Source organism: Pygoscelis adeliae, unplaced genomic scaffold (genome assembly GCF_000699105.1).
Source record: "Pygoscelis adeliae isolate BGI_AS28 unplaced genomic scaffold, ASM69910v1 Scaffold410, whole genome shotgun sequence".
In the NCBI taxonomy this organism is placed as follows: Eukaryota; Metazoa; Chordata; class Aves; order Sphenisciformes; family Spheniscidae; genus Pygoscelis; species Pygoscelis adeliae.
The window spans coordinates 2,001,597-2,014,078 of NW_008823913.1; the positions used below are offsets into that span (position 1 = coordinate 2,001,597).

The window sequence follows — 12,482 nt, forward strand, 5'->3', positions numbered from 1 at the left end:
TTTTGGGGTTTTTAATAATTCAATGTAAATGATGTCTTTGTCATTCTGGAGAAGTTCTTCAGATGATGAGTAATGGCCTAATACCACGTTGAAGCCAAATTCCTGTGGCGAGTTGCTGCGCGTGTAGCTGCTGTTCTCCACCCTGGTCCTTCTTGAGCTGTCACAGGGTGACGTTGCCCTTTTGGTAAGAGTTTGGTACAGAGCCAGGAGACTGATACTAACGCTCTAGCTCTTTTTGCTTTTTGCCTTTGTTATGCTTCGCTTTCTTTTTTTAATATTTAAATGTGTATTACTGGTATGTACATGTAGACAGCGACACCCCACCCACTGCCACCACCACACCCTTGCCCTTCACGTTGTAATTTTGTTCGGTCAAGAGAATATTTTTTTTAACTGTTATATATAATGTGCATTAGTCCCGTTGTACTGCATCTTAAGAGGTAATTTTTCTAACAATATATTTACTTCAGCTATTAAAAAAAGTAGCAATTTATGTAGCGATTTGATCATTCATGATTGTGAGGAAAGCTCTTCCCCACCGAGCCTGTGGAGACACTTTAAATCAGATTGCTATTGCTTGAATTGTGTTTTCTTGGCCAAAAGTTCACTTTTAAAGGTGCAAAAGATTAGTTGTGGGTTGGTTTCTTTTTTCATTAGCCAAGTATCATGTTACAAATAGAGTTAACCCACTTTCTATTCAAAAATAAATGAGTAGCTAAAAGTGTCACACTGTGTTTAGTGTATGGGGCAGGGCGGCAAGCAGCTGGGTTGATAACGGATGTGTCCAGACCTTACTAACGCAACTCTGCCCGCCTTCCGTGGGTGTGCGCACAATGACCTTGGATTATGCCACTGAAGACTTGAAGAACAGTCTCAACATGTTGGAGAGAGAGGAACTCTGAATACTGTGAAAATTATGTACGTACTTAATTTTAAGTTTCAAACTTCCCCCCCAACTTAAGTGCCACCGAAAATCTTCATTTCCGTGCAAAGAGGTGGCGTGTGTCCTCTGGCTGCCCACCAGGAACCTGGTTAATGGGGGGGGTGTAGAAGGGTGAGGGTATGTGAGAGGGCACGCGTACGCACACGTGAGATGAAAATTCCGTGTGTTTTTATCTTACTAACTTTGGCGCTCCTGTTCCCTGTGGTGGTAACGTGACGGGCCCTTGACCTCCACAAGGCCTGGAGCCAAAGGGCTACGACTGGAGTGCGCATCCCCTCTCGTATGCGACGGTGCTCGCTGTAGATGGTGACAGCCAACTCTGAGCGAGCTGCGCTCTCAAGTTTACAGTTCAGATATTTGGAGCTAAAGGGACAAAGCAGGTAAATGAAGCGTTGCCCCAGGCAATGCGGGATACAAAGGCTGCTCCTCAGCTGGCAGAGACAGAGTCACTGCACAGCACTCCAGCCATAGGTTCTGTAGCAGCTGGTCACACAACTGTTCAACTGAAGAGGCAGGAACAAAAGACAGACCAGTTGTTTTATTCAAAACTTTTAAAAAGTTAATAGACAAAAACTGATAAATTATTCTCATTGCATCAATGAGAGAGAACATCATGATGGTTTCCTCTTGCCCCCCACAGCTTGCACTACACAATGATCATGTTTTGTTCCCTACTAGCCCCATTTTCCTTGGGATCATCCTGATGTAGCAGTCCTGTACCAAACAAGCCACTGAACCTTGTCTCGCTAGGGGTTGTGTGCTGTGGTTATGCTTCATACAGCACTGGCAGGAACGAGTTTGGGGTCTCACCAACATTCTTGGTGATAAGAGAACCTGTCAAACAAGTTTTTATGTTTGCTGTGCTAGAGTACATGCTCTACCACCAAGGCAGACTGAATATGGTGACATTTTTCAACGTTCCAGGTGTTAAGTAAGTGCAACCGGTTTGGGTGCCCAGCAAACATCCTGCCTCTGAGCCCTCCCCACAAAAATGTAACCTAGTTCTTGGCCACTCGCATTTTTCCCAGAACAAGTCCAGCAGTGTCAGAGCTGCGCAAAGGAGCCGCTTCGAGCAGTCTGTACTACCCCCTTGGCCTAGGAAAGCCATCCCACAGATACTTTTCCACCACTCGGGCAGCAGCAGTTTGCTCCAATACTGCAGAACCTCTGACCTGAAGTATCACCACCTTGAACTCAGTGGTGCTAATTTATTTCTCTGCTCTGAAAGCAAGGTATCAACATACACAAATCAGTGGGAGAAAGCAGAAATTGAAGACTACTCCTCAAAAATGTCAGTGACTGGAAGCACTTGCGGAAGATTGCTTTCCTTTCCTTCCATCCTACTGCTACAAACTCATCCCTACATCCTTCTACAGGCCAAGTTTTAGTTAAAGGCTTTACGAGACTGAAAAACATTATTCAGAATAGCTTAAAGAAAGAACTTCCTGAGGGTGGAGGAACACTTACTTACTTAATATAAGCAGCAGTTAATTCCAGCACCAAGCTCTGAGGCAAATGGGTTTTTTACCCTCTTTGCTTTATGCTTACAACCTCCAGGCATAGTTTACGTGAGCTTTTTGGGGGTAGAGGGGAACAGTGACGCAACATAAACATACATCTTCAACAGCTTACAAAAACTGAAGCCTTATCCCTTTGTCCTTTGAACAGCAGAATACCCTGTTTGTCACTTCTGTGAGAGCTGGAACAAGCTGGCTCATCTCCAGTTTTAGCTGCAGCGTGATACAAGGCCGTTCCTTCCAGTTCCCCACCAATTGCTTTCCTGCACAAGAAAAATATCCACAGGAGCAGCTGTGGTGTTTGTTAGTAATTCACGGGGCCGGGGCGGGGGGGGAAGTCAGTGCTCTTGCAACTGCTGAGCACACAGACATTCAACCTCCTTGTATTCCACAGCTCAGCTTTGAGTTTTGGGGAATACTTGAGGATTGGGCAGCTTCAGGCTTACAAAGATTTCTTCTTTTCTGGACTGAAAGGCAGATACAAATATGTATGAAGGAGGCAAAAGGCTAAAGGACATTTTTAAGACAGCATCACACCCCAACATAACAGATAAAAACCTAGTGGTACTGTAGCTGAATGTACTAGTGCAAAGAGACTAGAGGCAGCTCCTGGACAGCCACCAGTTTTGCTCATTCAGGTGCGTGTGATTTTATCTGGAGGCATGAAACCTGTGTCACCCAGCGTTCGAAGTGCCACTCTTCCATTCGGACGTATCACCAAGTGAGTTATACTGCCATTGTTAAGAGACATTCGCAGCCAGCCTTCTGGGGGGAACTGCAATGCTCTATTAAAAAAAATAAAAATTATTATTAATTCATAAACAGTTATAACACCATGCCGCTCACAGCATCACCTGTTCCAGATAAGGAAAAAAAAAAAAAGGAAAATTGTTGGTCATTCTGTAGCTTGCATGCAAATGCTCCCACAGTCAGCCCTGGAAAAAATATTTCTCTTGTGCAATTGATATGAAAATGCAGCATTGATAACTGGACCAGTGCCAACAATGCACCTGCATAAGCAGAGTCCAGCAGATGGGTATGATTATTGTAGACAGGATTAATTCAAAATCGACAGAAGGTAGAAGCTCCAGCGTAGTCAGGTTGCTGGGAACGCTCTGAGCAACCTCGTAACAAACAGGACAATAGAGGCATAGGTTCAAGCTGGTCACTGCGCCAACTGCGGTAGTACCACAAAACCCTGGGCGGTCCAGGAGAGGTAGAGAAGATGGCTCACCACCCCAACGGGCCTCCTCCGCAGACCAAAGGCGAGTGGCAAACAGCATGCTTCTACGCACTATTTCAGCCTTACCAAAATAGGTAGGTACGTTAACAACAGCAGCGAAGAGGCAATGAGATAGGATTCATTCCACCTCTCTGTATGTGCCTATGGAAGAAATTCACCAGAACTACTTTCCGTCAGCTATATTGATCCCCAGAAGCGGCAAGAAGAAGTACCTTGTGCTTTTTGTAGAACCAGTATCACAGCTAGTCTCCAGCTATTCTAAAATTCCTGACTGAATAGCCTCAGAAGTTCAATCAATCGTAGTAAACAGCTGGAGAAAATATGAAGTTGTCTCAAACATCTTTTGCCTCAATTACCGAGGAATAACTTGGTTTTGGTTCTATGAGTGTCTTTTAGAAAGGCTAAGAAATGAAGTAACAGCTACAGCCAAGCTAGATTCAAAGGGAACGCTACATGGATTGTGTTCAATTGTGGTATCAGATAGCCTGGAATGGAAAGCACAGAAGAGAAGTTAAAAAGAAGAGGGAAGAAACAGCAAAGAGAAAAAGTATACGGCTATTTCAGAAAAAGCCTAGGTAGCAGCAAGATGATCTCTTTTGGCACAAGAAAGAACATTCTGTTTATCATTCTGATCAATGATACTAAGTATAGCAATTTTGAAGAGCTCTAAAGCAGTCCGCAGAGCAGACAGGCTAGCATTTAACTAGCTCAGCTAAATAAAGCTAACTGAAATTGTTGTAGGTATTGATCAGATTAAAGTTTAATCACATCTGTCCTGCTCGAGACAAATTATCTTACAGACAGTGCTTTGTTGATAGGGAAAAGGAATAAAACAGACTAAGCTGACTGGATACAGGGAAGGCAAAGATCCAGAACTGTTTTCTCCTTCATGAACAACCTTGATGTTAGCGGGAAGATCCACTCTCCCCTCTAATCCAATACTGGATGTTACTGCAAAACCACACTAATACAACTGGAACATAATACAAAAATTTCCATTAGTAAAGAATTCCCCAAACTAAATCAATCTTTCATTATGTAAGATCAAATTCACATCATCTCAAAAAGTCAGATCCAGTCAGATGCTCTATTTGTTGTCTTTTCCACCAGTCCACACAGGCATTGTCCTCAGGTTTATGGGAAGCAGAAGCGTACGGTATTAAAGAGACTGTTCAGATGTACAAAAAGGTTTCGAGTCTCACCAATTTCACCATTTTCACTTTAGAATTAGAATAAAAGTGTTTAATTTTCAAATTTGTCCTCTATCTGCAAATTAATCCTGTGATGAAATTGCAGAAGCAGCTGCTCACAACGCAGGCACTGATCTCCAACCACCCCAAAGAAGCCAAATCAACACATCTCCTCGCTCAGCGGCGCCATACACCATCACTATTTCAGTGAAACTATGACCTCTTAAAGAACACAGATGAACGTGCAAGCCAACACGTACCTGCACACAATATAGCGGATCACGTTGGCATGGCAGACGAAGATCTCGTAGCTGTCTTCTTCCTGCTTTGCGTCAGCTCTATGAATGAAGTTTCGAAAAGCAGCCTCAATTCGAGCTCCATCTTCGTAATACTGCTAATGGCACAGAGTTCAGAATTAAACACAGCTCAGAGCAGCATGTGCCATTGTCTGCATTTGCAGATGGGCTGCGTCTTCTAGAGTTCTTCTTTACAGGGATGCACACTTGAGGCTGAACTAATACTTAAGGATTTTAACTTATTTTAACTGTTCTGTACACTTATTGGGGGTGGGGGGAGAAAAGAATGCAATTATCTAAGGTCTGTGATGAAAAGCATCAGCTCAGACACTGCAAGTTATCGCTACAGTCAATATAAAGTACACTAAAAAACCCCAAAACAAATACAGAAAGAAAAAAAAAACACCAAAACTTTAAGTAAAAAGTTACCACAGCTTCCGGTTTCCAGTGAGAGACCGGAGGGTCTGGTTCTATAGGTGCTCCCTCTCTCAGCAGATCAGTACTAATTTTTTTGACTCCTGAAACATTAAATACATATTCAGAAAGGAGTTGTTACTTCACCTGCCACTGCAAACAGACCCACAACTCTACAATCAATACATTTTTCATATTCTTTCTTCAAGGAGGTCTTCCTCTCCTTCCTAAAGGCCATTTTAGTCTACACAATTCCTATCAAGGGGGGTGAATCTCTCCAACACAACTGTTTTGTCATCAGCAAGTTTATTCCAGCTGAGAACAGCCAGACCAGCTTGGCACAGCAAGTCAAGTCTTCCCAGTCTGCTGCACTTTGAAGAAACGCCCTTGCAAGGGTGTTACTCTAAAGCTGTATGTCAGTTAATGCTTACTGCTAATTAACGTTAATGCTACACTTTAAAATACTAATATAAATATTAAATATCAAATCTCTTACTCTGAAGAAAGGAAGATGGTTTAGGTGGGGGTGTTGTTCGGTTTGGGGGGGTTGTTTGAGGGTTTTTGTTCTGTTGGGTTTGGGTTTTTCTTTGAAGCAGCACATTTAAGAAAACAAACACAGAATGGTTAAGAGAACTAACATTCAGCTAGTCGTACCTCAATATCTGCTAAAATACCAGACAGAATAATATATAGTCAAATATCTTTAGCTTAGATTCTGGTATGTCTGAATGGCAGGAGAAAAAAAAAAACAAAACCAAACCAATAAAACAAAACAAACACCAAAAAACACAACAACCCAAAAACCCATATAAACACAGTACCCAAAACCCCATATAAACACAGTATCCACATTAAGAAATCCCTACACCTTTGTGAGCGTGCCACATCCTCCCCTGCACATAGGATAGCACAGCACACAAGAAGGGCCTCTTAACTAACCCAGCAAGCATCCCTGCAAGAACTGGGGTTTGTGATCCTCTTCTCTCCTGCGCTATTGCCCCCCAAGACTGAGGACTGAGCCAATCCTGATGACCTGTGACAGTCTTTGCTTTACAAAATGCGTAAGTGAAGAGCAACCAGCAGAGTTCTCCCCCACAGCAGTACATACAGGTAGCAGCTAGTCACTCAGAGGGGCAGATCCCTCTTGTATTTTGAAAGATGAACTAGAAACAAGCGCAATTAGGATTGTTAGTTTCTTTATAAATATAGACACATTCACACAGGGCTGGAACTTGGCTAAATAACATCTCAACCTTAAGGACAAGCTTAGAATTCTATTGGAAGCAGTTTTAAGGATCAGAAGGCAATGAAAAATTACAGGAAGTCACCTACCTGGGAGATGTTTGCTTATAATTTCAGTTGTTTCAGTTGCTCTAGTCATGGAGGAGTGGATAATCTGATCAAATTTTATTCCCAAACTTGCCAGCCTTTGTCCAGTCAGTTCAGCCTGCTCTCGACCTTAAAAATGATATTCACTATATAAATTGGTGACACTCATGTAAGCGCCTCACACAAACTACCAGATAAGTTGTCTGGTAGACATAAAAGGTCTCCATCGATGTCAGTTTTTTTCCTTTCAAAAGTAATTGGAAAACATTTTTGCCAGAGTCACTACTTACTCAGATTAAGCTTATTGGCTGGACAATTTCAAGTCGTATTTCCATTGGCAGGAAAAATCAGTTGGTTTTTTTTTTTAATTTAAAAGAAGGAAAAAATCTCTCTCTATCTCTCTCTCAACTTATTCAGACACTTTCACTAAAGTATTTAATATCCCTGCTAGCCCCATCCCAAGGGAGCCACTTCCAATAAAAGACAGTGCTGACCCGAGCCATCTGCCACCTCTATGTTCTGGGAGCATAAAGAGGAGACTGTGTCAAACAGATCCACCCAGACCTGACTGCATTTGTCATAAAGGCAACATCGTCTTGGAACAGTTAAGAACCACAGAACTTGGGTATCGTAGGGAAGGCTTTATTCCATCTTTCAGGTAGGTAGGTGAAACGACAACAGACAGTTTAAGTAACTTACCCAAGGCACAGGATGAGACAGGATTAAGATTATGCTTTGTCACCACTTTAAGATAGCACCTTAGTCCTGAAATTAGCATTTCACTCCTGTTTGCACACTGGTGATTACGACTTGGGGGGGAGGGGGGAAAGGTGTTTTATGCTAAACAGTTGGCACCAGACTTCCAAAACCTCAAGCAGCACTGCACAACAATTCTTCCCCCCTCAAAACAGTGTTGGCATACATATAAAAAAGCAGTGAATACTTTCTTGATAAGTACACTATTGAAATAATGCTAATTAACATCTGAGATCTAGTCACAGGATCAATGAAATAAGATTAACACAGACAGAAGTTATCCTCGTTTCAAGTAACTGATTAGCAGTATTCCCAGAAACAGTGCTTAGTAGCAAAAGTGAAATGTATTTCATTATAAACATTCCAGCTGAAAGTCAGGTTTTTTATAAATCAGCAAATTATCTAACAGAAACACAAACCACCTTTTAAGAGAAATCTATCCCAAAGTTAGTCATGGGAGCTAAGTTTAAAAGCTTAGCCTTGGAGAATTGTGTCAGCTAGCATGAAAATTTTCTCAAGCAACCTTAAGATAATTGGAAATTTCCTTTGTGAAGTCTCTTTACAACTGAGTGTGTTTAGAAGTCTGTAAAGCACGTTTTCATGTTTCAATTTAGAGGATCAAAGCCAGAAAAAAACAAACTTATTCATGACATCTTTCTGCCACAAAGGATCCAGAAAGCGGATTAAGGTTTGGCAGTGAGACCCAGAACAGAGCTGAGTTACTGACCTGTACTCATCAGGTCAGCAGCACGTAAAAACCAATCTTCTCAAAATGCAAAGTACGATGGTTCTAGTAATACATACCAAGTGGGGTCAGAGTTCTGTCTTTATCAGCCCGGCCATCCAAATTATATTGAGAATGACGGATAAGGAATATGTGCCTGGTGGCTTTTGCTTTGCAGTGATCTAAGCGTGAGGCAAGTTCTTCTTCCCCAGTTTCTTCATTTTTCTTTTTGAGGTTGATAAGAGACAGTGGTTCACGTCTAAACAAACACATTTAAAATGTCATTTTTAGATAGGGGAGATTAAAAGCCAGAGGAATTTTACAGATGGGTAGTCTTGTCTTAGTTTTAGATATAGCTGAAGTACTAAAATTGACTATTTAGCCATTTATATTGCAAGACTGATTCAAACCGTTGTGCAAGAGCTATAAATAAAAGCCTGCATTAAAAAAACAAGTTAATGCCGTAAGTTAAAAGCTGTAACTCACACAGATAAATTTGCTGTTTAGCAACAGCCACCTTGCAATTAATTCTTTGGGGAAAAAAAGCAACAAACGCAAAGAAAAAGTTAAATCCTAATGCAAACAGATGGTGTACACTAAAACATACAAAAGCTACAGTCTGTCTGGACAATAAGATTATAAACACCAGCAGAGACTTTGTATTTTAATTCCTGTCGATTCAATAGTTGTTCTTGGGATTTTCACTGATTTTCAGTCACAGGTATAATGCTAGGTTTTCTGACAAGAAAAACTAACCACGAAGGATACTCAGGAAAAGAGGAAGAGGTATTGACTGATCGTAAAGGAAAGAAAATGTTCCATATCTAAAAGGCCCTGTGATAACACCTACAAAATTTGCACTTTATCAATCACATTTATTTCAAATAACTAAAAGAAACCCCCCAACAATATCCTAGAAAGACTCCAACTTCCTGCAGCGCACATTGAGAATTATTTTGTGCTTTAAACTAGGTCACATCAGGCCTCTCCAGTAGCACTTTTTTATTTTTCATCCTGGAGCGCGTGTTTATCCTTTCATCTTTTTCATCACTCACTCTCCCCTCATGCCACTTTAATCTTCCATTTTGTCACACTGCACACGAGTCTCCCTTTCTGCATACCATAACCCTCTTGCACATCACCCAGGCAGTCGATCCGGTTCCTCAAGAGGACACCAGGCACGGAGGATCTTCCCCTCCCTTGCCCAGTATCACAGATTAGTGCCACAGATTTCTCGCTGCCGACACCAACACTGCACTGTCACCATCGACCCTGTCCAAATCTGCCACAGATTAGTCTTCTGGTCCCCTTTCTGCACTGATCCTCTACCCCATTAATACAAATCCTTTTGCTACGTCTCTCCACCTCGGAGCGTAAATCCTTTCCCTTGATCTCATACCTAAAGAACAGTTAATTTATTTAATTCATAGCAGATCTCACGTCTTCCATTATTATAATTAAACTTGTTTATTTGTTTGTAGATTTTTAATCAATAATATAATTTTTATCTAGTTTGAGACAAAGTAACTTGGTCATAGAAAACTGCTGCTTCACATACCTATTTTTACAGTTCACAGCAAGGCTGGCTTTAAAAAGCCCTGCATTCACTTTGCTTTAGTAAAGACGTGATTAAACAATGAGGCTCAACACATTCCTTAAGCTGTTGACAAAGTTCAGCAAGGCATTAAAAATGAAACAATAGTCCAATAACAGGAAGTTCCATTGCTATTTCACAGGATACTTCTTTTGATTCACTAGAAACTGTATTGCTGGAAAGATACATTAGGAAAATAGAAAAAATGTCTGAAAAATTCAAGCACATTTGTACAGTAACGTAGGGGTTAATTCATCCTATGGCAGAAACACCTAACAAGAAACACCTGAGTGCCCTCTCCCCCCCAGCACCTCTGAAGTTACTCGAGGGTTAACATGCGCTTTGAAAAGCAACAGATGCTTTAACAAGTCATGAGAAGATAATCAAACTTAACAATATTTTTAAGATAAGCTAGTTTTAGGAAGTTTATGAGCAGGAAAACTTCTAATACTGCTAAGACTTAACTTATGTAGGTTCTTTTAGGCCACTGACACTCAGAAGCTGACAAATGCAGTTTTCTGCATTCCCTTATAAAAAAAATCACCCAAGATCATAGCTGGACAGAACTTTGCTAAAAAGCAATGGCAAAGTCAGGGACCATCTTTAAACCTAACTACAACAAAAGTATCACTTAATCCATGACAGTGCCCTTTTCACCTTTCTTCCAGGAAGCCCTGCATGTCATTGGAACGTATCATCAGTCAGCCTGACAAATGTTTTCATTCTTGTAACATACTTCGAAATCCAGATGTTTCTAGTTTTATTTCTAATAAAACTATTTGCAAGAACCACTCAGAAAATATAGGAAGGTACCTGAATCCCAGAAATTTAGACTATAATTCAAAGATTTTTTTCTCCCCCTCCCACACCAAGCTTTCCAGTTAACAGAAGCTTAATTAGAACAAGTATTTTACATGAATGAAACTACATCTAGTCTTCTCCAAGAACTGAGCCGTACAATTCCTGTGCAGGCGGCACAGACCAAGGCAACATCCCAGGTTTGAAAACAAAATACTTGCATTCTTTTGTTTCAAACCTGAAAAGCCATCAGTTGTTAAGAATATTGTAATATCTGTTTATTTGCTCACGACTGACTTCCCCGCCCCCAAAGAGAAGTGGTCAGATGCTCTGTGTACTTATAATCCGTTAAAAAACTTTACATGTTAAGTGTTTCTGCCAATGTCGTCCAAAAGTAAAAATTAAGACTTCAACCAGGTATAGCCAAAGCCATACCACACCAACTGGCAGACATCAAGCAGCAGAAAACTAAAATTGATCTGTGACAATATATGTGCATAATACACTTCCACTGTTTGCACACTATGATGAATGGTGATATAGTACAACATCCTTAACTGCTATTAAGTGTTATCTAGCTATATTTGTTCAGGCAATTGTGACAGCTACATCAGTTATAGAACAATCTCTACCTCCTGAATTTAAAAAAAAAAAAAAGTTACACGAGTCTGAAAGTACTTTAGAATCCCTGAAGAAAATCAACCATTCAGCAGAACCAAAGGCCTGTATCTGCAGTTAAACAAGTAGCTTTAGTACCCCACTCCATGCAACTGTGTAACCAAGTATAACCTTATTTAATGAAAGTTTTATTTTTATAATCAGAGTGTACAGAGCCCTATTCATGAGCATTTGACTTTGTAGCATCTCAAAAATCAAAATGGGATGCATTATACAATAAAAATCTGTTAGTGCTTAAGTTTGGATTTACTACGATTAAACTGGAGCCTGACATAAGTCTCCCCGGGGAGATAATTCTACCAGACGGAAGCTAAATGAGCCAAAGCTCAATACAGATATTTGCACGTTCTAATTAAAGAATCGGAAAAAAATGTAGTTAACCCTTGGGTGAATGTATCTCAACACTAGGAAGAACACAACTAAGTTAGGTTCAAAGCAACATCACCTTGACAAGGATTTAAGAACACTAACTTGCAGTTTCACGGTCAAGATAAGCAGCAGGCCTCATACCTGCCCAGCACCTGCAAACGTTCTTCATCCACAAGGGCGCTGTTATTAAACAGAAAAATCCTGGTGTAGCCGTGAAGCCATATTGAGGTATGGTTAACACCGTGTGGAAAAGCACAGGCGCGTCTCCTACACAGCGCCCACGTCTGTCACGAACGTAAGGCTTTGCAATCTCACTGGGCGCAAGCATTAGAACGCGGGGATCTGCACGCCCTCACGGAGGGAAAAGCCTCTGAACTGCCTAGAACAAAACGCAGGGAAGGCACCCCCTCAGCGCGCCCAGGGGCTCCGCAGCTTCAAGAATTTTCAAGAATATTCAGCTACCTTCTGCTTCGAGCAGCTTACCACCTGAAGCTCCGCCCGGCAGCGAGTCCCGCGGAATCATAGAATCATTAAGGTTGGAAGAGACCTCCAAGATCATCGAGTCCAACCATCAACCCAACACCCCCATGCCCACTAAACCATGTCCCTAAGCGCCTCATCTACACGTCTT

The 12,482-nt window shown here is 41.3% G+C and overlaps 1 protein-coding gene across 1 annotated transcript in view; it reads right to left on the reverse strand.

Moving 5' to 3' along the window:
* Nucleotides 1-2,265: 2,265 nt before the first annotated feature.
* PGAM5 (phosphoglycerate mutase family member 5) overlaps nt 2,266-12,482 on the reverse strand; it is an 11,896-nt gene continuing 1,679 nt past the window's right edge. Inside the window, exons 2-7 of the mRNA XM_009318693.1 lie at nt 11,993-12,135; nt 8,493-8,671; nt 6,936-7,061; nt 5,619-5,707; nt 5,154-5,287; nt 2,266-3,245 (exon numbers count right to left, since the gene is read on the reverse strand). Coding sequence (XP_009316968.1) covers nt 3,095-3,245; nt 5,154-5,287; nt 5,619-5,707; nt 6,936-7,061; nt 8,493-8,671; nt 11,993-12,135 — 822 coding nt within the window. The 3' untranslated portion in view covers nt 2,266-3,094. The remainder of the gene's footprint in view (nt 3,246-5,153; nt 5,288-5,618; nt 5,708-6,935; nt 7,062-8,492; nt 8,672-11,992; nt 12,136-12,482) is intronic.